General features: G+C 46.9%; 1 protein-coding gene across 1 annotated transcript in view; it reads right to left on the bottom strand.

Annotated features, from left to right (window-relative positions):
* SKAP1 (src kinase associated phosphoprotein 1) overlaps positions 1 to 23,160 on the bottom strand; it is a 458,105-nt gene that overhangs the window by 110,902 nt on the left and 324,043 nt on the right. The window contains exons 4-5 of the mRNA XM_060255237.1: positions 7,883 to 7,963; positions 6,200 to 6,283 (exon numbers count right to left, since the gene is read on the bottom strand). Coding sequence (XP_060111220.1) covers positions 6,200 to 6,283; positions 7,883 to 7,963 — 165 coding nt within the window. The remainder of the gene's footprint in view (positions 1 to 6,199; positions 6,284 to 7,882; positions 7,964 to 23,160) is intronic.

Raw genomic sequence — 23,160 nt, 5'->3', positions numbered from 1 at the left:
GTTCTAGTGAATTCCCACCCCTCGTAAATCCCAGTGTTTCCTGAGCACATAAAATACAACACTGAACTGTAAACTGTTTTACTACAGCAGACTCCAATCTCTCCCTAGCCTGCGTTTGTACCTCATGGCAAAGGAAAAATGAGGCCTGGTTTGGATGATCCAGGCTGGACTGAGCTCCATAGATCTTGGAAGTTAAGCAGGATTGGCCAAAGCTAATAGAAGACTTGATTGTTAATATTCTGCTTTTCTCTATCTCAAGGAGTCTCAAAGTGGCTTATAATTGCCTTCTCTTCCTCTCCCACAACAGGCACCTCGTGAGGTATGTGCGGCTCTGACAGACCATGACTGGCCCAAAGTTACTGAACAGGCCTCATGTGGAAGAAAGAAGAGGAGGAAGAGATTGGATTCATACCTTGCCCTTCACTACCTGAAGGTGTCTCCCTTCCCCTTCACACAACAGACCCCCAGAGAGGCAGGTGGAGCTGAGAGAGCTCTGACAGAAACTGCTCTTGAGAGGAACAGCTCTGCGAGAACTTGTGACTGACTCAAGGTCACATCAGTAGGTGCATGTTGAGGAGTCGGGAATCAAACCTGATTCTCCATATTAGAGTCCGCTGCACTATACTATACCATGCTGAATAAGGCCAGGTTTGAATTCGCATTCAGACTTATTTATTAAGTTCTTGAATGGGAGACTGAGTCTAGGGTTGCTTTTCAGAGGCAGGCAACAGCAAACCACCTTTGTCAGTCTCTTGCCTTGAAAACCGTAAGCAGGGATGAAATAAAAATATATTAAATAAGGTAAATTGAAGGTCATTAATTAGGCACAAGGGCAAGAAAGCAAAAGGGCAAAGAGATTTTTAAAGTGCTTGCTAGATGTCTCTGAAATAATCCTTCAAGATTGCAAAAGTAGGGAAAGAGAAGGCAGCAAAAGAGGAAGTTAATCTTTGACCTACTGGCCCACTGCAACTGCTGAAAAGAGCAACTAGAAACTTGCTGGAATAAGCATTGAGTCATATACCTTGGGAAATCTTGGGATCAGGTCGAAGGGGCAAATGTGTTTTTTATGAAGGATATTGCTGCAAGAGTGTTAGCAACATCAATGCCATGTATGGAAAGACCCTCCCTGTCTCCTCCTTGTTCCTTTAGTAATATGACGCTTGTAATGATGTATAGGATGTGGGGCTGTCCTTTCCTGTAATTGGGCGGGTGTTTTACTGGAAATGATTGTCTGTGACTATAAAACTGTAGACCTTCCTGCAATCGGGGCTCCCAGATGTGTTCGGACATGAGTCTGGTCTGGGGCCCGTGTACACGTTAAATAAACCGTTGTTTCTTCCTGATGTTGCCTGCGGCCTTGTTTCTGCCTGACCACCAGCAGCTAAGGTTGCTGCTACAATACCATGCTGAATAAGGCCAGGTTTGAATTCGCATTCAGACTTATTTATTAAGTTCTTGAATGGGAGACTGAGTCTAGGGTTGCTATTCAGAGGCAGGCAACAGCAAACCACCTTTGTCAGTCTCTTGCCTTGAAAACCGTAAGTTTTTCAAGGTTGCCGTAAGTCAGCTGTGACGTGGGATGATTCTACATGACACTTCCCATCACCACTAAGGGAAAAAATGTGCAGAAACCCAGTTTCTTCCTGGGCTCATCTGTGTCTCCCTTTCTGCGCCAAAAATCATACTTAAACTCTAGCTCTTGCCTGATCAATGGATATGTGCCATTTGTATAGAAGCTGCAGGTATGTGGGCTAAATGGAGTTAAGTTTCCCCTTACTAACTGCAGCTATAAACGCCTGTTAACCCATGTGTTTGACTCTGTACATCCTGAGTAACTTGAGTTACTGCTTAACCATGATTCTCGGCACAAGGAGAAGAGGGAACCCATACCAGCAAGCTGGCTTCGTTGTACATTTTCCCTTAATCATGGTTTCATTTGACACATGAATGCAGCCACACACAATATGTGGCCTTAGAATGCACGCAGACAAGGAGAACCCCAGGTTGCCTTTAAATTGCAATTTAAAGTACATCATAGGGCAGCAGAAGCGGGGAGCTGAACCCTCCTCCTACCTGAAAGGCACTTTTAAAAAAGCCATTTTTCTCCTAGCAGGGAGTTACTCAGAGCCCCATCAAGACAAAAACAGCTTTTAAAAACCCCACTGCTAGCCACAACCACCGATCTACATTCTACAATGCGGGGACTAATTTACATGGTTATTTTAAAAGATGAGTGTAAGTGGAATAATATGAACAAATGAAAGGTACACTATGTTAAGTGTAAATGTTATTATTAATAATAATGGCAAAATATATGGGCACGGCAGAATACTTGCCGCACGGAGGCAGATGCAAATGGCTTTGTACGGCAGCGGTTAGCATGCAATGAGATGTCTGCGTGCAGTTGCTTCCCACGCAGATTTCTTCCACTTGGTTACAAACAGACCTCCTCCACACTCCCTGGGGGTTTCAGCAACACAGAGGAAATTTCCTGATCTGTGTATGATGTGCCACTGCAGAGAAACAGCTCATCACGTGGTGGTAGCTGCCACTCGAAGCAATTTAAAGCACTCTCCCGTGGCAGCTCTGAATTGCGGGTTGGCTGTCAGATAACCTGTAAGAATTGGCAAAAGGAAACTGGCACTCTGCAGGATCACTGCATGCAGGAGGCAGGCAGGATTTCTGTCACCATCCCGGCAATGTCTCCAGATGCAGGCTTCAGATTCAGCAGGAGCTCACAGGAGCAGAGCTCCTGAATCTTTCTGAGGGTTCCCCCTCCTCCTCCCAACCTTGTCCATAGAATAGTAGGTGCAGCTGCATAACAATTCCTGGATGAGCTCCACCACCTATTTTTCTACGAAGCGACCCCTGTCCAAATGTATGTCACTACTGTGATGTATGCCACTACCGTTCTGTCTGCCCTCGATGACCCCCAGGGATTTTGGTGGTGGAAAGTGCCCTCAAGTCACAGCTGACTTATGTTGACCTCGTGGGGTTTTCAAGGCAAGAGACATTCAGAAGTGGACTGGTTTGCCATTGCCTGCCTGTGCATAGCAGCCCAGGTATTCCTTGGTGATCTCCCATCCAAATACTAGCCAGGGTCGACCCTGCTTAGCTTTTGAGATTTGAGAAGAACGGGCAAATTTAGGCATTCCAAGCTTGGAACTAAATTCCCAAGTGTGTGTGAGCCAGATTTGGATCAGGACCACAGCACTAAGACAGGGGAGATTAAGCCTCCTCCCGCCTCCATACCATTATCCTGACCTGAAACAGACCCAAGAAGCCACTGTGTGCCTTACTGAGGAAACTTCCATGTACTGATGGCATTGTACATTTCTCCTATGTGGGGTAAGCAGCAGCTCAGTGGGACCATGTTGGGTCAGGCAAACAGTATGGGAGGGGGGGGGCAGAAGGCTTAGGTCCACTCCCTCCTCGCATCATGGTCATGATCCAAAATGGCTGCCTGCAAGTCTGGGAATGAAATTTCCAGGGGGAACTCCCAGACCATGCCTGGAGAAAGTCCTCATGGTGGTTACTCAGATCACAGGGCAGTGGCTTTTACAATACAGTAAATACTCAAATGCAAAACTGTTCCCCTCCTCTCACAGGCACACCATCAGAAAAAGTGGGGTCATCTTACATTTGCATACAAGTCATGTCCAGTAATAAATTTGTGCATCCGTGCATAGTATTTTTAAGAGGGTTGCCTTATATCCAGTGTTGTCTTCCTTTTGAGTAAACACAGTATACAAATAAGAATAGAAAGCTGTGTCCCCTCCTCTGCTCCACTGTCCATCATCCCTTGCATGGTGGGAAGAGAAGCCCTGTCACTCAGCCCTGAAGCTGCAACTGTTGTCCAACCCCCCCTTCCCGGCCTGTTGTTCCTCCTTGTACATATTTTTCAGAACGTGCTTTGCATTCAGTCGCTCTGGATGGGAGGCACTGTATAATCGCAGCCCATCTATCTAGGCACGCCAAATTCAGTTGGAAGTATTAGCTTCCTGTTTATATGCATCTGATGGAGCATAACTGGGAAATATTTATACACCCCGACACATGGATTATATATGGTCACTTAGGGGAGGGTTAAAGCCCGTCTGACAACTAATGGGGGAAAAAAATAGCCCATACTTTATTTACACAGGGCCTTGTGTCCGTATTTCTCCTTTCCCTCATTCTTTACTGACAAGGATGTTAGAACACAATCTGACTGTGGTCCACCTTCCCACCGAAGCTTCCCCAGTCACCTCACAGGCCGTATGTCACTCGGCAGCGAGGTTAAAATGCTGCACGTGGATGTATTTGTGTGTGTGTGTGGGGGAGGCAGGTTCAAATCCCTGATTGGTTGTGAAGCTCTGTAGGACTATTGGTAAAAGTCTGCAGTAAGCGAGGGTAGGAATACCAGGGAATAATTACAAAAGCAGCATTGGATTCGGGGCAGTTTTCTGCGAACACTTTTCCCCAGAGTGTTGAATGGAGTGCAGCAAACTCCTGCATTTGAAGGGAGTGTCCACAAGGTAAGTTGTAATTATTCTGAATGTGACTCATCGTCCTCCTGAGGCCTTCTTTTTTGAGCCAGATTAAAGGAAATACCACCTTTGACCCAATTCAAAGGTGGATAGGGATGCCAGCCTCCAGGTGGGACCAGGGGATCCCCCAGAATTACAGCTCATCTCCACACTACAGAGATTAGTTCCTCTGGAGGAAGTGGATGCTTTGGAGGGTGGACTGTATGGAATTGTACTTATCCTCCCCAGGCTTCATTCCCAAATCTTCAGGAGTTTCCCAACCTGGATTTGACACCCCCACCCCATCTCCCTCCAGTGGCTAAAGGGGACCTGGCAACTCTACTGCAGGTGGAATATCAGGGTCTGCAGACAACATGGGGAAGGTACCAGAACTAACCTTGGGCATTCCATACTCCTCCCTTAATTAGCTGAACTGCAATGTAATTAGCTGAATTGCAAAGTTTATACCTTGGCTCACCTTGGAAGGTAGAAAGGGGGGGGGGGCTGCTGGATGATGGGAGGAGAAGCAATTGCCATCCTGTTGGTGCTTCTGTGCCAGTACAATGGAGAGAAAGGGGGATGCCTTGGCAACACAGGGACAAGGCATGCGGCTGCCAATCCTACCAGCTTCCAGGCAGCAGGGATAACTTTTCATGCCCTCATGCGGAAGTATCTTTCATCTTTCTATGCTGGCCCTGCTAGACCTCTGATCTGATGCCCTGGAGTCTTACAATCCTGTCCCTGTCCATTCCATTCTATGCTCATGATGCTTTAGGTCAGGGGTGTCAAACATGTGGCCCGGGGGGCCGAATGAGGCCCCCCGGAAGGCTCCTGTCAGGCCCCCGAGCAACTGGCTTTTGTTTGCTTCCTTCTCCCACTCTCTTGCTTCCTTCTGCATCTCAACTTGCTTTGTAAGGCTTGCTCAATTGCACAAATGATACAGAGCAAAACCTTGATTTTTTTTTCCATTTGTTGAGACTCCTCCCTTTCCTGATCCCCTGGGGAGGAAGAGAAAGAGCCTGAGTTTCCTCTGCCCAGTTCCCTGGATCCATTGGGAGAAACACAGCACCTTTAAGAGAGCCAGTTTGGTGTAGTAGTTAAGTACGTGGACTCTTATCTGGGAGAACTGGGTTTGATTCCCCACTCCTCCACTTGCACCTGCTGGAATGGCCTTGGGTTAGCCATAGCTCTGGCAGAGGTTGTCCTTGAAAGGGCAGCTGCTGGGAGAGCCCTCTCAGCCCCACCCACCTCACAGGGTGCCTGTTGTGGGGGGAGAAGATATAGGAGATTGTATAGGAGCTGCTGTTAGTCTCTGCTTCAGAGAGAAGGGTGAGGTATAAATCTGAAATTTCTTCTGAAAGTGCTAATGGTTTAAGCATGTTTTATTTAATTTTTTTAAAAAAATCTTTAGTCATGTTTGTGTGTGTCCTTTAAAAAGTTTATATCTCTGCTACCTAATCTTAAATAGGTACATGCATAACCTGGCCAGACGTGGCCTGGCCTGGCCCAACAAGGTCTCATTTATGTCAGATCCAGCCCCCATAACAATTGAGTTTGACACCCCTGCTTTAGATCTTCAACAGAATCCTCTTCCCTTAAAGCAGCCAGATGGTGTTCTGAAAATATTGAAGGTATGGATGTGTGTCTGTGCGTGTGTGTGTGAGAGAGAAAGAATGGGGAAGGCAACATACTTTTTTCATTTGCGTAGTAGGAGAAGACCACCTGGCTGAGGACACACCATCGCTTCTGCCATTCTGAGCCAAAGATTTTGGGGTCTGTGAAGGGGGAAAAAAAGGGAGAAAGGGCAAAACAAGATTGTTGGGCATCAACCAAGAAAGAAGGAACAGTTCCACAACCCCAATGGGTTTTCCAGGGACATAGTCTTCCATAAAGGGAAGTGCTTGCTTGTTTAACTATCCTTTGCACCAGTCATGGGCAAGGTGCTGTAAGTGGCCTAATCACCTCAGCTGTACCATAAACACTCTGGTGGTTTCTCATGGAATAATTTGATTCTGAAGTACAGAATGGACAGATGCTGCATCACTCCTTGGCCAACAAAAGGTCCCAGGTTCAATCATCATCTCCAGTTAGAAAGGATGAGGAAGAAGGTGATGTGAAAGGCCTTTACCTGAGACTTCAGGCATTTTTCAGCTCGTAGCTGGTGACCTCAGTGACTAGGGCTGCCAACCTCCAGGTGGTGGTTGGAGATCCCCTGGATTACAACTGATCTCCAGGCGGAAGATATCAATTCAACCGGAGAAAATGGCTGCTTTGGAAGGTGGACTCTATGGAATTATGCTCCGTTGAAGTCCCTCTTTTCCCCAAACCCTGCCCTCTTCAGGCTCCACCCCCAAAATCTCCAGGTATTTCCCAATCCAGAGCTGGCAACCCTATGCACCAACCATATACAAGGGATATATTGTTTGCTACTTAACCCTTTTAAATAACCTATGAATACATGAAGCTGCCTTACACTGAATCAGATCATTGGTCCTTTAAGGTCAGTATTGTCTACTTAGACTGTCTCCAGCTCTTCACTAAATCCTTTTTCTGTCAGGGGTATTCAGAGGATTAGTGCCTCTGAATGTGGAGATTCCCCTCAGTCACCATGGCTAGTCTGTGTTCAAACTGTGCTCAGCTAATGCTGAGCGCAGACTGTGTTCAGTCAAGGCTGAACAGATCACCTACTGCCTGGTCCTTTTTAACTGGAGATGGTGAAGATTGAACCTGGGAACTTCTACATGCCAATCAGATGCTCTGCCAATAAGCTATAGCCCCTCCCCATCCGTCTGTCAGGAATCAAAGTTCCCATTTCCAAGTTTTTTAAAAGGGACAGCAGAAGAAGCAGAACATACTTTCCCAGTGGAAGCGTATGCAGTACTTAGGTATTTCTGCTGACCTCCAGAGTGCAGTATGAGTAGGAACCCGAAGTCCCTAGCCCAAGGGGCTTGCGATTTATTTATTTATTTAATCAAATTTATATCCCACCCTCCCCTGATGGGTGGCTAACAACTAATAAAAGCAACAAAATATTAAAAACAAAATATACAATAAAATCATTTCCATTATATACGCATTAAAAAGTCCAAGATGCATGTTGATGTTCTAGTTATTCCGATGTTTCTGGTTTCAGTTATGTTAGTTCAGTGAGACTGTCAGTGCTGTGGAATAATAGCCACCTCCCCTTAACCGTTAAAAGCAAGTTTGAATAGTTCAGTCTTACAGGCCCTGCGGAACTATGGCAGGTCCCGCAGGGCCCCGATGTTTTCGGATAGGGCATTTCACAGAGCAGGACATAAGGACAATACAGGGATGGGATGTGAATTGACAGATCAATGGTGGTTGCTGTGAAGGTTGGTTAGGAGGAGAATTACCTTTGGATTTCTTTTCCAAGTATCCTTGTTTCAGAATAAGTCCCAGCTCCTGAGTGGCCCTTGGACAGCTATTCTCAGCACCTAAAAAGAATAATTTTGGATTACAATGGGAAGTTAAATTTTTCTGTTTGGAGTCTGTGAAACAACATATCTAAAGGAAACAGAATGGCATTCTGAAAACACCATTTTGCTGCCTATAGAGATTTGCCCAGAAGATGGCAAAACCCTAACCCCCCCCCCCCAACCCTTCAGGATCCCTGGCAAAACTGGCTCGAAGAAAAATTGCTGCCAGACTCCAAAGTGGTAAACAGCATCTCCCGGGGTGTGTAAGAAAGGGCCAGGAGAATTAAGCACTGAAGCAACCCTTCCTGCCCTCTTTCCCATGATCTGCCTAATCCACAGAATCAGCATTGCTGTCAGGTGGCCACCTAGGACTTAAAAACCTCCAAAGAAGGAGACCCCACCACCTTCCAAGGAAGCCTGTTCCACTGAGGAATTGCTCTGTCAGGAGGTTCCTAATGTTTAGACAAAATCTCTTTTGATTTAATTTCAACCTGTTGGTTCTGGTCCAACTCTGCACCATCCTTTCTATGACAGCACTTCACGTACTTGAAGATGATTACTGTATCACCTCTCAGTCATCATACAACCTTTCAGTCATAGCCCTGCTGGATCAGAGCAATGGTCCATATAGTCCAGCATCCTGTCTCACAAAATGGCCAACCAGTTCATCTGGAGGGCCAATGACAGGGCACAAAGGCCAGAGTCTTCTGCTGATGTTGCCTACTGGCTCTGGTACTCAGAGCATTAGTGCCTGAATGTAAAAGTTCCTCTCAGTCACCATGGCCAGTCTGTGTTAAAACTGCTCTCAGCTAATACTGAACTCAGACTGCATTCAGTCAAGGCTGAAATCTGACTCTTGTCAGCACTAAACTCTTTTTCTGTCAGGGCTATTTTCAGTTGGTCTCAGCACAAGTCTCTTCTCTGGAATCTGACAGAATCTCTTCAGCATCCAGCGAACTCAATACTTTTTTTTAGTTCAGCTGATGCTAACCAATCAGATTGCCTGGAGCAGCCGGACACTCAAGAATCTCAGGCTCTGTGAAGAACTGAAGAAGAAGAGGAGATTGGATTTATACCCCACTCTTCACCACCCTAAAGAGTCTCAGAGAGGCTTACAATCTCCTTTCCCTTCTCCTTCCCACAACAGACATGGTGTGAGGTAGGTGGGGCTGAGAGAGCTCTCCCATAACTGCTCTTGAACATAACAGCTCTGACAGAATTTGTGGCTGATCCAACGTCACATCAGCCCTTTAGTTGTTGGATCAGCACTTCTAAACCTCTTAAAAAGTGCAATCCGTCACAGCCCCAAATCAAATAAATAATATGAACAATCAATCAGTTGGAGCTTGGAGATCTGAGTTCAGATCCTCACTTGGCAATGGAAGCTCACTGGGTGACCTCAAGGCAATCACTCTCTCTAAGGCTAACCCTACCTAGCTGGGTTGCTGTTGCCAGGATAGAATGGAGAGTCTCCCACTGGGGAGAAAAAGTAGGATATAAACTGCTAAAAATCCTTGGGTCACTTGACTCATATAAATTGCTGCCACACCAGTATGACATCACCACCGAAATTGAAACGTTTTGCACGGTACAGAATTTAGATGACCTACAAGTCATATATTGCCTACAAATTCTGTTATGGCTGTTGGAGGGATGGCTTATGCTAAGTTGCCATTTTGGGCTGCTGGGCCAAAACCCCATTCACATGGCTTTGCAGGTGGAAGCAGACTGAAGAGATCAAGAATGTGAGAGAAGAAGAAGAGGAGGAGGAAGAGGAGGATGGCGAAGAAGACGGCAAAGAAGATGGTGAAGAAGAAGACAACAAAGAAGACAAAGAAGAAGATGATATTGGATTTATACCCCACCTTTCATTCTGAATCTCAGAGTCTCTGAGTGGCTTACAATCTCCTTTTCCTTCCTCACACACAGCAGACATGCTGGATCAGGCCCATGGCCTATCCAGTCCAACACTCTGTGTCACACAATGGCCCAAACCCAGATGCCATCAGAAGATCCACTAATAGGGCCAGAATTCCAGAAGCCCTCCCCTTGTTGCCCACCAAGCACCAAGAATACAGAGCATCATTGCCATAGACATAGTGTTCCATCTGTCCCTTAAGACTAATAGCCACTGATGGACCTCTGCTCTATATGTTTATCCAATCCCCTCTTGAAGCTGTCTATGCTTGTAGCCACCACCACTTTCTGTGGCAGTAAATTCCACCTGTTAATTCTTCTCTGGGTGAACTACTTCCTTTTATCTGTTCTTGTTTTGTCATTGCTCCAGAAGTACCGTTCTGGTTTCAAATGCAATTAACATGAAAGGTGCTTCAACAAAACATCCAGTGCTGTGAGTGGTCAGCACAATTCCTCTTTAAGAGGCACGGGTGATCCAGCTTACTTGAAGTTGCACCCTCTGCCCTGGAAACCCTTCTCTCTGATCCTGGAGATTTAGGATCCACCTCTGGCTTCTCGATGGTTAACAGTAAATTTTTACAGTAATTCTTCACTGTTATTACTTCACATATACCAAGAATGGGTATTGAAAACACAGGCTTGACAACAGCCTGGCATCGAGTTTTAGACACATCAATGAAGTGCACAAATCCTCCCTTCATAATTGGAAGCTCTGCACACCATGGATGCATTTAACACACATCTCAGCACATCAAACGTGGCCCTGTGCATCGATCTCCAGTCTGCCTCAGCCAGAGATTTACACCCTCTCTCAGACATTTACATAACCTTTTGCCTAGGCTGCTTGTATTTCTTTTTAATTAGCTGGAAGCTGGAAACGAAGAGTCAATTAATTCTTTCCATTTCTCAGCGGGGAGGAAGGAACGGGAAAACCAAAAGGTCCCAACCTGGAGAGATCAGTGGAGCGACGTCAGCCAGCCTGGCTTGGAACATTTCGCTGCTTCCTGTGCTTGCCTGGCATGAGCCGAAAGGTGCATGCCACTATCCTGTGCAACACTGCAAAGAATACAGAGGCCTAACTCCCAAACTGGGCAGTCTCTGAATTTCATGCAACACTAGGAGCAATTCCACCCTGACTAATTGGAACCCCCAAATATAGGCTCCTCAAGCACCTCACTGGGTGGTTTGTACAGCTGGCACTAGTTCTGAGCAGGAAAAAAATGCAGACAAGATATCCATGGATAAACACCAAGGAAGCAGGCAGGAACAGCTATCTTCATCACCCTTTCTCCATTGCATAAGTGCAGAAACACCAACTTTATAGCAATCATGCTACCCCCACGCCCCAGCCTGGCAACTGCCCTTTCCGCTTTCCCTTCCCTTTCTGTTTAAGGATACCAGCCTCCAGTTGGGATGTGTGGATCCCCCAGAAATACAGCTCATCTCCAGACTACAGAGATCCGTTCCCCTGGAGAAAATGGAAGCTTTGGAGGGTAGTCTCTATGGCATTGTACCCTAATGAGATTCCTGCCCTTCCCAGGCTCCTTCTCCAAATATCCAGGAGTTTCCCAGCCTGGATCTGGCAACCATAACCCACCCCCCATCCTTTGCTGGTGGTTAGAGAAGGTCTAGTAACCCTCTTTCCACTTCTCAGCTCAATCAGGAACAAGGAACACATTAAGTGATGTTTTGATTTGGATTCAGGCTTCTACCATGGTTTTGCAATTAAAGTTTCTATGGTGTGTTGCATTTTACTCAGAGCTTGTCTACAGATGAAATATTCAGAGATCGTTTGCAAAAAGGTTGTTATTCTGAAGTGGTGATACTTTATATTGCCAAAGGATTCCAGGGTATTTCAGCCACACTCCTTCGCTGTTGGCTTTCTTCAGTCATACACAAACCGCTGGGTTTGGATCCTGCCACTCCAGTCTATTAACCAGGGAGGTGGAAAGTTCCATCAGCTGGAGGAAGGCTCCACACTAAAGCCAGAATGTAGCTCCGAAATGGGGGAGATAGGGTTGCCAGTCCCCTGGTCTGAGTGGGGGATCCCCTGGTTTCAGGGCTTCTCCCTCCTGTGGACCAGATGGCTGGTGGAGGAAACCCAGCCCCTAAATAGGGACATCTCTGCACAATGTCCCTAATGCAATGACAGCACCCGGGAGTGATGTCATCACATTGGGGACATTTTGCAGGAAAAACTCTATGGTTTGACAGCAAATTTACCATAGAGTTTTGCCTAAAACCAGAGTGTTACTGAAGTGATTATATCCCTTCCAGGTGCCAGCAGCAAGTCCCTGCCCACCCCTGGAACACCCCCCAACACCCCCCCCCAAAAAAAAAGAGCTATGAGGGGAGATGGCAACCCTAGGGTGAGATAACTGCCCCCAGGACCATTTCAGCTTGTGAAAAGAAAGCAGGGGGAGGCAGGAGTCTCTCCTCCAACACCTTCACCTTCATTTTGAGTCGAATCAGGCTCCTGCTGATTTTGAAAACATTTCCCAAAGCTTCTATGTGCTTGCAGAGAAAGCCAGATCCAACTTGCCAAACATGTATCATGTTGTTTATTTGAGGACAGTGGGCAGATACAACCCGCTGTGTTTCTGGATGGAATTTTGAGCTCTGTTCACCACAGAGGACAAGTAGGGCATTATACATATGATGACTTCACCTAGGATGAAGGAGACTGAGTTGAGAAACTTAGATCTTGCCAGGAACAGACATCTCCTACCTCATGTACCAAAACAATTGCCATTTTATATGCACAGGCCAATGAGCGTCTTTTCAGGCTTGCAGTACCCATCACTGGAAACCCAGATTTGCTATGGATACACATTCACATGTATCAAAGCTTGGGAATGTGTGTGTTGTCTAGGGCCACCAGCTGTGGTTTGGGAAATTCCTGGAGATTTTGAGTATGTAGCTTGGGGACACTGGGGGTTTGGGGAAGGAGAGAGACCACAGAAGGATCAATGCCATAGAGTTCATTCTCCAAAGGAGACGTTTTCTCCAGGGGAACTGATCTCTGTAGTTAGAGTCCCCTTGCCTGTCCAGTGGGGGGAATTGGAGAACATGCTGCAGGTGGATGGGGATGTTGCGTGATGTCCCTGCTGCGATGATGTCACCCAGAAGTGATGTCACCACATCAGGGATGTCATGTGGGGATGCTCCCAACATCATGATATCACCAGGAAGTGACATCATTGCATTGTGGAGATGTCCTTGTTTGAGGGGTGCGGTTTCCCCCTCTGGCCAGCTGGCTGGCAGCAGATCAAAGCTCCAAAAAGAGGGAGGTAATTCTAGTATGCACCTTGTTTTATTGTTTTGATTTGCTAATCGTATTGTATTGTTTTAAAATTTAAATGGTAGGTTTTTTAATTGTTGTTCAGTTCATGCTGTGATCCGCCCTGAGCCTGTTATGGGAATGGGTGGAATATAAGCTTACTAAAGATAGATAGATAGATAGATAGATAGATAGATAGATAGATAGATAGATAGATAGATAGATAGATAGATAGATAGATAGATAGATAGATAGATAGAAGTCAGGAGGTAATTCTAGGGGATTCCAGGCCGCATCTGACTGAGAAGGCTATCCTGCACATTATGAGGTGGTAGAATTGTGGTTTGTACTCTTCAGAATGTTAGTAGGTGGTCCCATATTTCTGAATGCTCCCATCACAAAAAAAGATTCCTACATATAGAAAACTAGGAGAAAGATTTTGCGGTTGCCCTCTTTCTGATGTGTTACTTTACTACACGTAGCAAGATGCTTTTTAAATGTGGGAAACCATTCAAAAATATGATGCCTTCCCATCCAATATACCCTGCCAGCTTGAAGCAGAACAGTTAAAAATTATTTCTTCTCAGTTTACCGCTTCATTCTGAGTAATGTTTTAGTTTACTTCACTTCTAAGTTCACCCCTTAAACGTAAAAGTAGATCAGAAGTTAAAGTGATTTCAGTGTTTCCCACCCCAGCATAAATGCTCCTGTGAATAAGTCCTAACCAAACTTCCACAAGATTGATGAGAACTGGGTGAATTTAGGGAGTGCAATCACGTCACTGGGTAATGGAAATGATATTGCGTTGCAGCACTAAACAAAGGAAAGACAACCTCTAGATGCAAGGATGGAGAACTGGTGGTCAATGGGTGAGATTAAGCCCTCTCCCAGTATTACTTGATCATCTCCCCTTCACACCTATAATTAAAATATAGTAAAGTGTTTGGCCATGGGTTCACTTCCAAGAAAGTAGATAATCCACATTTTAATATATCACCCTTCCTTTTATTTATGTATACAATATACATGAAATAAGTATATAATTACATAGTGTATTTACTTATTTATTTCATTTATACCCCACTTTTCTCCCCAGTGGGGATCAAAAGCAGCTTATGTCCTCTCCTCTCCCCTCACAACAACAATCCTGTGAAGTAGGTTACACTGAGGCTGTGTGATAGGCCCAAGGTCACTCAGCAAGCTTCCCTGTCAGAGTGGGGATTTGAACCTGGGTCTCTTGTAACATAGACCAAGGGTGGCCAACTTTGCTTAACTAAGAGCTATATAGGATAAACGTCAGATGTTTGAGAGCTGCAAGACATGAACATCAGATGTGGGAGGGAGGGAAGGAGGAAGGAAGATGGGGAGGGAGAGGTGGAAAGAAAGCAATTTTAACTTCAAACGCATTCTCCAAGCCGCATGTTAGCTTGACTTGGAGAAGTGATTTCAGGAGATAAATGCTTTCTCTGCCAGCTGATGGGGCTGTGGGAGCCTCGAGAGCCACACAGTATGTGTGAAAGAGCCACATGTGGCTCCTGAGCCCTGCCCTAGATGGACCTTCTATGTACCACAGCTTAAATGATGCTATGCTGTTAGATGGAGTAAAGGTTTATGAGGACTCACTTTCAGTGGTTGCCAGACAGGAGACTGAAGAACCTCTACGATGAGGGCTAGAAAAACAGGTTAAAATTATCTACAAAGTAGGGGCTGTATTAATACTATTTGGGGCATGTGAATTATTAACTTAATTTTTAGCCTGCCTTTCCCACTGAGATTCTCAAGGTGACTTACAAAATATGAAAATTATAGTGGAGATTGTTTGGAGCCAGAATATATCCAGAAAAGAAGGGAAAGCCAGACATTCAGCTACAGGTTGGCAAAAAGAGAAGCCTTGAGAGGTTTCATAGGCAGCCTGGTGTGCTTTTGGGAGAAACTAAAGATGCTGCTTTGTCGACTGGCACTGTATCCTTGATTGGTCACGTGTGTTCAACTGCCATTTTTTTAAACAGACATCACAAAGTAGGAAGTTGCAACAGCTGCATGTCTGGACATCTCTTTGTCTCGCATCTGAACATGCCCTCATGACAGTGGGGCTGCACCAGTGGTTCACAGCAAGTGAGCACACAAGGGTGATGGGGAAGCCTGGCCCAAGGTGTGTTAAAACTGAAGCAATCTCACAGTGCTTTCAAAATCAACCAAGATCACATCAGGACTACAAGAGAGCTCCAGGGAATGAGACTCCCAGAGGGTTGAGAGCCCTGATCTCTGGAACGTGCTGATAGCATCCACACCGAACTCCTGTGGAAGTCTTGGCTTTCTTCCAGGTTGGAGTTAGTTTACACTGAACTGACCCCCCCTTGACTGTCTAAAAATGCTACTGATCATCTCCCCAGTGGCCATGTTCAGCAGCTTTTTAAGTACGAATCCCTCCCCCACTAACAGAAGGGGCTCCTTCTTGTTTTGCTAAGCGGCTCTCTCTTAACATGTCAATTCATCCATGTTGTCAAATTTTCCCTTCCCTGTTCCCTTTCTTCCTTCACAAGACTATTTTCATTTTAGAGTTTTATGACTCTGCAAAACTCTGGGGGTGGCCATAAATCCTCGCAAATGTGTCTCGAGGTGAGCGTGAGGCAAAACTGCAGCAGCCGAACATAAGAGTTCATTTGTGCAGAAGCAGAATTCCGCCCCCACCAGTTCTGTACTAGGCTCTTTATTAGGGGCGAACAGGAGGTGTTCTTTCTCCCCACGTGAGTAAGCCCCTTTTAACCCTATTTCCAAGCCTGAGGTTTTTTTCTTCCCAACCATGCAAGCAGTAACCCATTTTCAGCAATGGACTCTGGACTGGAGTTCGAAAAGTCCCAGGAAACAGCTGTTCTCTTCTCTCTGGAAACTTGCACTGCAGCAGTGGGAATCCAGATGTGCAGACCTATGCCTTTTGCTTAGGGACTGCTTTATGGGGGGAATAGGAGAGGCTAGACTGGCCAGTGCCCTGCTATAAGTATGAGATGGTGGGGGAGCTTCTCTTGCAGTGTGAAAGTCAACCAGTTTCTCATTTGACAGGCTAAAACTATTCTTTTGCCTCTGAGCTTCCTTGCTATTGGCTGCACTGTGATGTCATGGAATGCCTGGGCCAGGAACATTCTATTTATGTTGAGGTTTTAGCAAAGAGAACACCGATGCAGAGTCTGTGAGTTTGTCATCCCAAGGAAGGAACATGGGGAAAGTATGGGTGGTAGGCATGCAAAAAGGCTGAAAACCAGAAAGGCAAATGAAAAGAAGGCCTCGAAGAATTGCAGCAGCCACAAAAGGGGAAAATATAAAACAGGGTGTGTTTTGTTTTTATAAGTTTTATCCTTCCCTTCCCCCAAGATGCTCAAGATAGAATGCACCGGTCTTATCTTCATAACAGACTAGTTCAAGCACAAAAACTGAACATGAATTACCCAATGTAAGTCATTTTAGTATAGAGGCTAGAATGCTGAGAGTCCTAGATTCAGATCTCTTCACTGTCTAGAAGCAAATTGGGTGATCTTGGGCTAGTTAGTATCTCTCAGCTTTACTGGTTGTTCTGAGGTCAAAGTGAGAGGAGAGGGATGAACCGAATGCCACCTTGAGCTTCTTCACAGGGGAGAGAGGAATAAAAATCTAACAAGTCTGAGTGGGAATTCAGACCTGGGTGTTATTCAGCATGGTGTAATGGTTAACAGTGGTGGGCTCTAATCTGGAGAACTGGGGTTCATTCCCCACTCCACCTCCACATGAAGCCTACTGGATGAACTTAGGCCAGACACAGTTCTTTCAGAACTCTCTCAGTCCCACCTACCTCACAAGATGCCTGTTGTGGGGAGACAAAGGGAATGCGATTGTAAGCCGCTTTGAGGCTCCCTAAGGTAGAGAAAAGTGGGTTATAAAAACTAGCTCTTTGTCGTTTCTGCAGTGTGATCTGCTCTAACCATTAAATACACTGCATCTCTGTAATAAGAAGGAACAAACTGAAATTAACAGAGCTGGTTGACGCCAAAATTGAGAAAGATGGATTGATCAAAGGGGAGATGGGGTCAAACAGAAAGATGGGCTGGAGGAGATTTCCAGCCAGGGTGTAGTGACAGGGAGGGCAAGAGGCAGACTATCTGTTTGAACTGAGCCCTGTCCCACAATCCTAGCTGATTTGGGACTAGCTAAGCCACTCTTCAAATGCCCAAAGGAATTGTGTTCTCATTACTTCAAGAGCGTTTTCGCACTCACGTTCAGCCGGTGCGACCCCCCTCTTCACCGCGCAGGATCTGCGCGGATTTCGCACTAAATGCCGCGGAGCAGCCTTTTGCGCCGGAAACTACCGGCGCAAAAGCCGCTCAAACGTAAACCGCCAAAAAGCAGTTTCCGTTTGCGCGGCTTTTGCGACGGGAGTTTCCGGCTCTTCCGGCTGCTCCGTGGCATTTAGTGCGAAATCCGCGCAGATCCTGCGCGGTGAAGAGGGGGGTCGCGCCGGCTGAACGTGAGTGCGAAAACGCCCCAAGTGTTCCATAACTGAGCTGTGGCAATAAGGAAATGGAAAAGAACCTTGGCCCTGAATGGCCAAATCCTGAGCATCCCTACCTGAAATGAAGCTCTCCCATCGCTCTTATTGCTTTAAGAAAGAGAACATCCCAAGCCTGTACAACCCAGTAGAAAGAAAAAGATCTGGATTCAAAACTAGCCTCTTTAGTCCAGACCCAGAGAATTGCAGGGACTGGGTGCACGCTGAGTGCTGACTTGGTGCATGCTGACACATGCATTAATGGAACCTGGTATGCTTCTGTCTGCAATAGGGGGGCCCCATGGCACTAGTGTGGTCCTGTTCTGTTAGTTACAGCAAACTGCAGCAGATGTATGCGTGTGGGGGAAATGCGGCATTCGGGCTGAGTCTAGTGGAATTGAATGATTATCTAGCATTGGTTAAGTCAGTCTCTCCTTAACTTCTGTTATTGGAGGGATGGACCCACCCCCCAGGGCTATGCAGACTGTAATTCCAAGGGCACACATACAGAGAACAAAATTTAGCTGGATTGCAACCAAAGTTTTGAAGGGGGAGGTTGTGCAGCAGCCACCAGTGGCCAGCAAAGGAGGCTAATGTCAACAGCACATGCCTACATGAAGCCGCCTTATACATGAATCACATTCAGTTTTCACTTTTCAAAAGCTTTAAAGGCATAAAATAATTAAACAAAAACATAAGACAGGATCCAAAATGGGCATAACCAAGTAAAAAATTACACTGGCCAGAAAGGCAGTCAATTCAACACCACAGAAAAAATCAATCAGATATTCATTGCCCTTACCCAAAATTATGATAGCCCCTATGCAATACAACAGTCACACACCCAGCCACCAGCCCCATCAATCTGGGCGTTCCACCAGCAAGCAAACACTGGGCAACTTCCATTGGAATCAGGCCCTTAACCCATCAAACTCAGTCCTGTCTACTCAGACTGGCAGCGACTTTCCAGAGTCTCACGCAGAGGTCTTTCATGTCACCTACTGCCTGGTCTTGTTAACTGGAGATTCCGGGGACTGAACTTGCACGCCAAGCAGATGCTCTACCATTGAGCCACAGAGATCACTGCAAGGCATCAAAGCCCTTGATTCTGGTTGGAAGCAGAAACCATTCCTGCTCCAGCTATGTGGTGCAGCAAGTTTTAGCTACCTGTCCACATCTGTCCCTCTTCCCGCCACCCTTGCTCTGTTCTCTCTGATCAGGGCCAACTTTGCATAAATGACAAATGCTATAAGTGTACCTCTTTCTCGGATCCCATCCCCCCCTCTTCTCCCCTCGTGCTGAAGCCTGCAAATCTAAATGTCATCTTGCAGCGTGCATTTATAATTACCAATGCAGGCCTGGTACGCGGGGAAAAATCTGCTAGTATGAATATTAACATTAATGTGCCCAACGCCAGCTCTCCGATCCCGCTGGCAGGAACATAAAAAATGCTGGAGTGGAACTTTTATTTAGATGTTAAAAGATTCCATACCTCAGCGGGGGTGACAGAGGCAGCCCCAGCGAGTTCCCATCACCGCTCGTGCTCGAATTGAATTACACTGGGGGGGGGGGGGAAGGGGGGAAACTGACAGTGAGCCACCGTGCTTATTTAATCTCATTTGCTATCAGTACATTGCCAGCATGGGGCTTCCCCTTGGTTCTATCTACCCTCCTCCCACCCACCCACCCCCCGCAAAGAAATAAGGCTGCAGACAAAAACAGTCTGGGTTCACTTGCAGCTCTGATAGAAGCCCAAAGCAAGAATCTTGACCTCTATGAATCAGGACACTGGACAGTCCGCTAAATCTAGTGTTGTTGCCACCTCTTGGGAGGCTGGAAATACGTTTGCCGGCCTCCAGGTGGTGTCTGGAGATCTCCTGCTATTACAGCTGACCTCTAGGTGACGTCACATACACCACTCAGAATGCGGAGGCGGAGCAGGATCAAAATGTGTCACAGTTTATTGATTTAGATAGTTATGTCCGGCTTTTCTCCTCAGTGGGGACCCAGAGTGGCTTCATACATCAATCATGCGTCCGTCCATTTTTACCTCACAATCACCACCCTCTGAGGTAGGTAGGTTAAACTGAGAGCGACTGGCCTCCAGTCACCCAGAGAGCTTCCATGGCAGAGTGAGGATTCAAAGCCCGATCTTCCAGGTCCTAGTCTGACACTCTCTAACGGTTAGTGTCCCCAAGCTCAGTCCTCAAGGCTCCAATGAGCCAGGCAGGAACACTGGTAAAAGAATGCAAGCATGAGTCCACAATACAGAACAGGAAATTAAACTGCTCTAAGTCTGTAAAACAGGGATGGCCTTCAGGCTCCAAGGGAAAAAGCAAGTATTGGTATGCCTTTAACTCCAAGGGAAAAGGGAAGTATTGCTATGACTGTGGTCACACACACTAAATTTTGCCAGCTGGAAAGTGCACTGAAAGTGGATTGAAACTGCATGATTTAGTGTGTGTGTGTGATCACAGCCTATGCCTTTAATGGATAATCCCTGGAATGGATAATCCCAAGAAGTGGTACCTCAAAGACACTGTCAGTGAGCAGGAGGATTAGGAGATACACCAACTAGCACACCGAAGGGTCACAGACAGATAATCTGTGGTAGGTAGAGTCAGCAGTTGACAGCACACCACGCTTGCAGATGGACGCAGGGATTGAGGGACAATGAATTCTCCGTAATTATTACAAAGACCTTGCATGCCATGAAACTGCTTCTGTGACTCACTGGTGAGGTGTGTCATAGGGATGTTAGGCCTGGGGATCTCCCAGAATTACAGCTCATCTCCAGATGACAAGGATCAGTTCCCCTGGAGAAAATGGATGCTTGGGAGGGAGAAAATGGATGCTATGGCATTGTCTCCCACTGAGGTCCCTGTCCTCCCCAGTCTCTACCTCCAAATCTCCAGGAATTTCCCAACCTGGAGCTGGTAGCCGCACCCACCTCCTCCTGCTGATATTATTATTGTATGGCAGAGTTACACACAGGAAGCATAGAATACTATAAAACACCCAACCAAGTTGATACAATGGGTATGCAGACCAACTGAGTAATTTCCTTAAATATTAATATCTAACATTTCAACCCACACAATTGCAGCTGGGGAGAGTTCAAAGAGCTCTGTCACATCACTCTGGAAAGCACAACACTCACAGTGGTACCTGGAAACCATATACCTGGAAATCACAAGGAGTACCTGGAGACCCACCCTATACACACACCGGTGGTGAACTACTATCCTAAGTGGCTGTCTTGAACCGTCTCAGATGCAGTGGTGTAGGGAGGGGGGGCGGGTCGCCCCAGGTCTGGGGGGTCCCCGCATTGCCAAGGGGGGCCCCCGCATTGCCAAGGGGGGTCCCGAACAATGGGAAATTTGCTCCAACTTGCCTCTACGCCAGCTCGCTTGGCGTGCTGCACTGCGCGCCGGGAAAGGCCGCTGGAGCTATCGCCCCCTTCTTCTCTCCCGCCCGGCTCCCCGCCCAGTTGGCGGAGAAGGGGACGTGGCCTCGCGGCAGACACAACAACCCAGCCCGCCTAGCCCCCAACACGCGCGGCGCCAGCCGCAGAACTTTCCCCCAAGCACAGCCGAAGCTTCCTCTCTCTCCCCTCTCCTCCGGGCCGCGGCGTCTCTTCAAGGAAATGTGCGCACTGCCCAGCCGATTATTAGTGGCATTTCTGCCTAGTCTTTGGGAGGGGGGGGACTTTTTGGGTCTCGGCGGCTGAGGGAGGGGGGGGTTAACCAGTGCGGGGCTGTCCTTCAGGCAGGCGGCGCCTCGGCAGCTGAGGGAGGGGGGGGCTACATAAATCTTGGGCCCCAGGCCCCCAAAGCCCTAGCTACGCCGCTGCTCAGATGCAAAGTAATTCTGATTTAATCTTCTCTGTTTTTCATCAAACATATCCTGCTAAAAGATCAACAAATTTTACCTTTGGGATAGGGTTGCCAGTTCCAGACTGGGAAATACCTGGAGATTTTGGAGGTGGAGCCTGAGGAGGGGAGGTTGGGGAGGCGAAGGATTTCAGTGGGGTATAATGCCATGCAGTCCACCTTCCAAAACAGCCATTTTCTCCAGATGAGCTGATCTCTGTCGCCTGGAGACAGGGCTGGCTTGCCCATTAGGCAAACTAGGTAGTTGCCTAGGGTGCTGGGAGGAGGGGGGTGCCAAGTGGGCTCCCCCCTCCCAGTGCCCACAACAACTGCCTAGTTTGCCTGCCTGCCTCCCCCCTCTCCGTGGCTCCCCCACCGTGGCCCGCCTTCCCTCCGTCCCCGGTGCTGCAATGCAGCCAAAGAGATCTTAGCTGATTGTTAGTGCAACCTTGTCCCCATGGTTCCCACAAGTTTCAGCACAGGCCAAAGCGGACCCTCCTCCCTCTTCCACCAGCAGAAGAGCTAGAGATCCAATCCACCCCCCACCAAAAAGCAGGCTGTCTGGGCTTCTAAACTAGGAGGGCGTTATTTTAAAAATATTTCTAGCAATACATCTGTTGGGAGGACTCCCTATATACTTGCTGAATGTGCAACTGAAAGAAGTAGGGGTACTTTACACACAAAAAGCCCTTTTCTAAGGAAGACAGAAGGGAGAAAAAAATGACTTCTCTGTGAAAAATGGAAGCAAGATTATTGTGAAAGTCAAAAGCCAGGTGTGGGATACCTCTGTCATCTCCTGTCCTCTCAGCTTTCATAGAGCAATAAAGATCAAATCTATAGAGAAGTGGTAAGCTTACCAAGCAGCCCTCTGCTTTTAAGAGTGCAGTGTGCCAACTCCAAGGAGAGATGGACTACCAAGTGGCAAACGTAACAGCTTCACTCAATTCTAACTCCATTCAGGTTAGGTCAGAGATTCAGGACAGGGCAGAAATCCTTCTTCAGCACTTTTTTACAAATATAAAAGGCTTCTGCCCTATCACAATAATATAGTTCAGGAGTGCCATTACATTCCTTCCACCAAGGCCTGTAGAGGAAGTCCAAGGAAGTTTTAATCAAACGGTTCTGGATTGGAAATAGGGGGAAGAGAAAATGGGGTTGCCTCTGGGGTTCTCCATTGCATAAAACCAGGCAGCCATTTGCTCCCATATGGAATCAGCAGATCAATCAACTAGACCAGTCTTTCCCAACCTGTGGATCAGGTCCCAAAAGTGGGTCACAGAGCCTCTGAAAGTGGGCTGCGAGTCTGCTCTCCCTCATGGCAGCCTCTGCCCTTTCCATTGTTCCGTTTCATATTTCGGAAACCAAGATCTAACCCGGGAAACAGGACTTTCCATGTCATACGGTTGCCAGGTCCTACCTGGCTCTGGGTGGGGGGAAGTTCTGCATGTGTGGTGCGATGACATCACTGGAAGTGACATCATTGTGCTAGGTATATCACACAGGGACACTCTAGCAATTCTAGTAAAAGCTCTAGTAAAAACTCTATGATGCCATAGTGGGGATTCCCCCGCCGGCCAGCTCCATGCCAGCGAATTGGGACCCAAAACCAGGGATGCTGGGAATCCCTACA

Source organism: Heteronotia binoei, chromosome 15, assembly GCF_032191835.1.
Source record: "Heteronotia binoei isolate CCM8104 ecotype False Entrance Well chromosome 15, APGP_CSIRO_Hbin_v1, whole genome shotgun sequence".
Classification (NCBI taxonomy): domain Eukaryota; kingdom Metazoa; phylum Chordata; class Lepidosauria; order Squamata; family Gekkonidae; genus Heteronotia; species Heteronotia binoei.
This window is presented reverse-complemented; position numbering and strand designations above follow the sequence as displayed.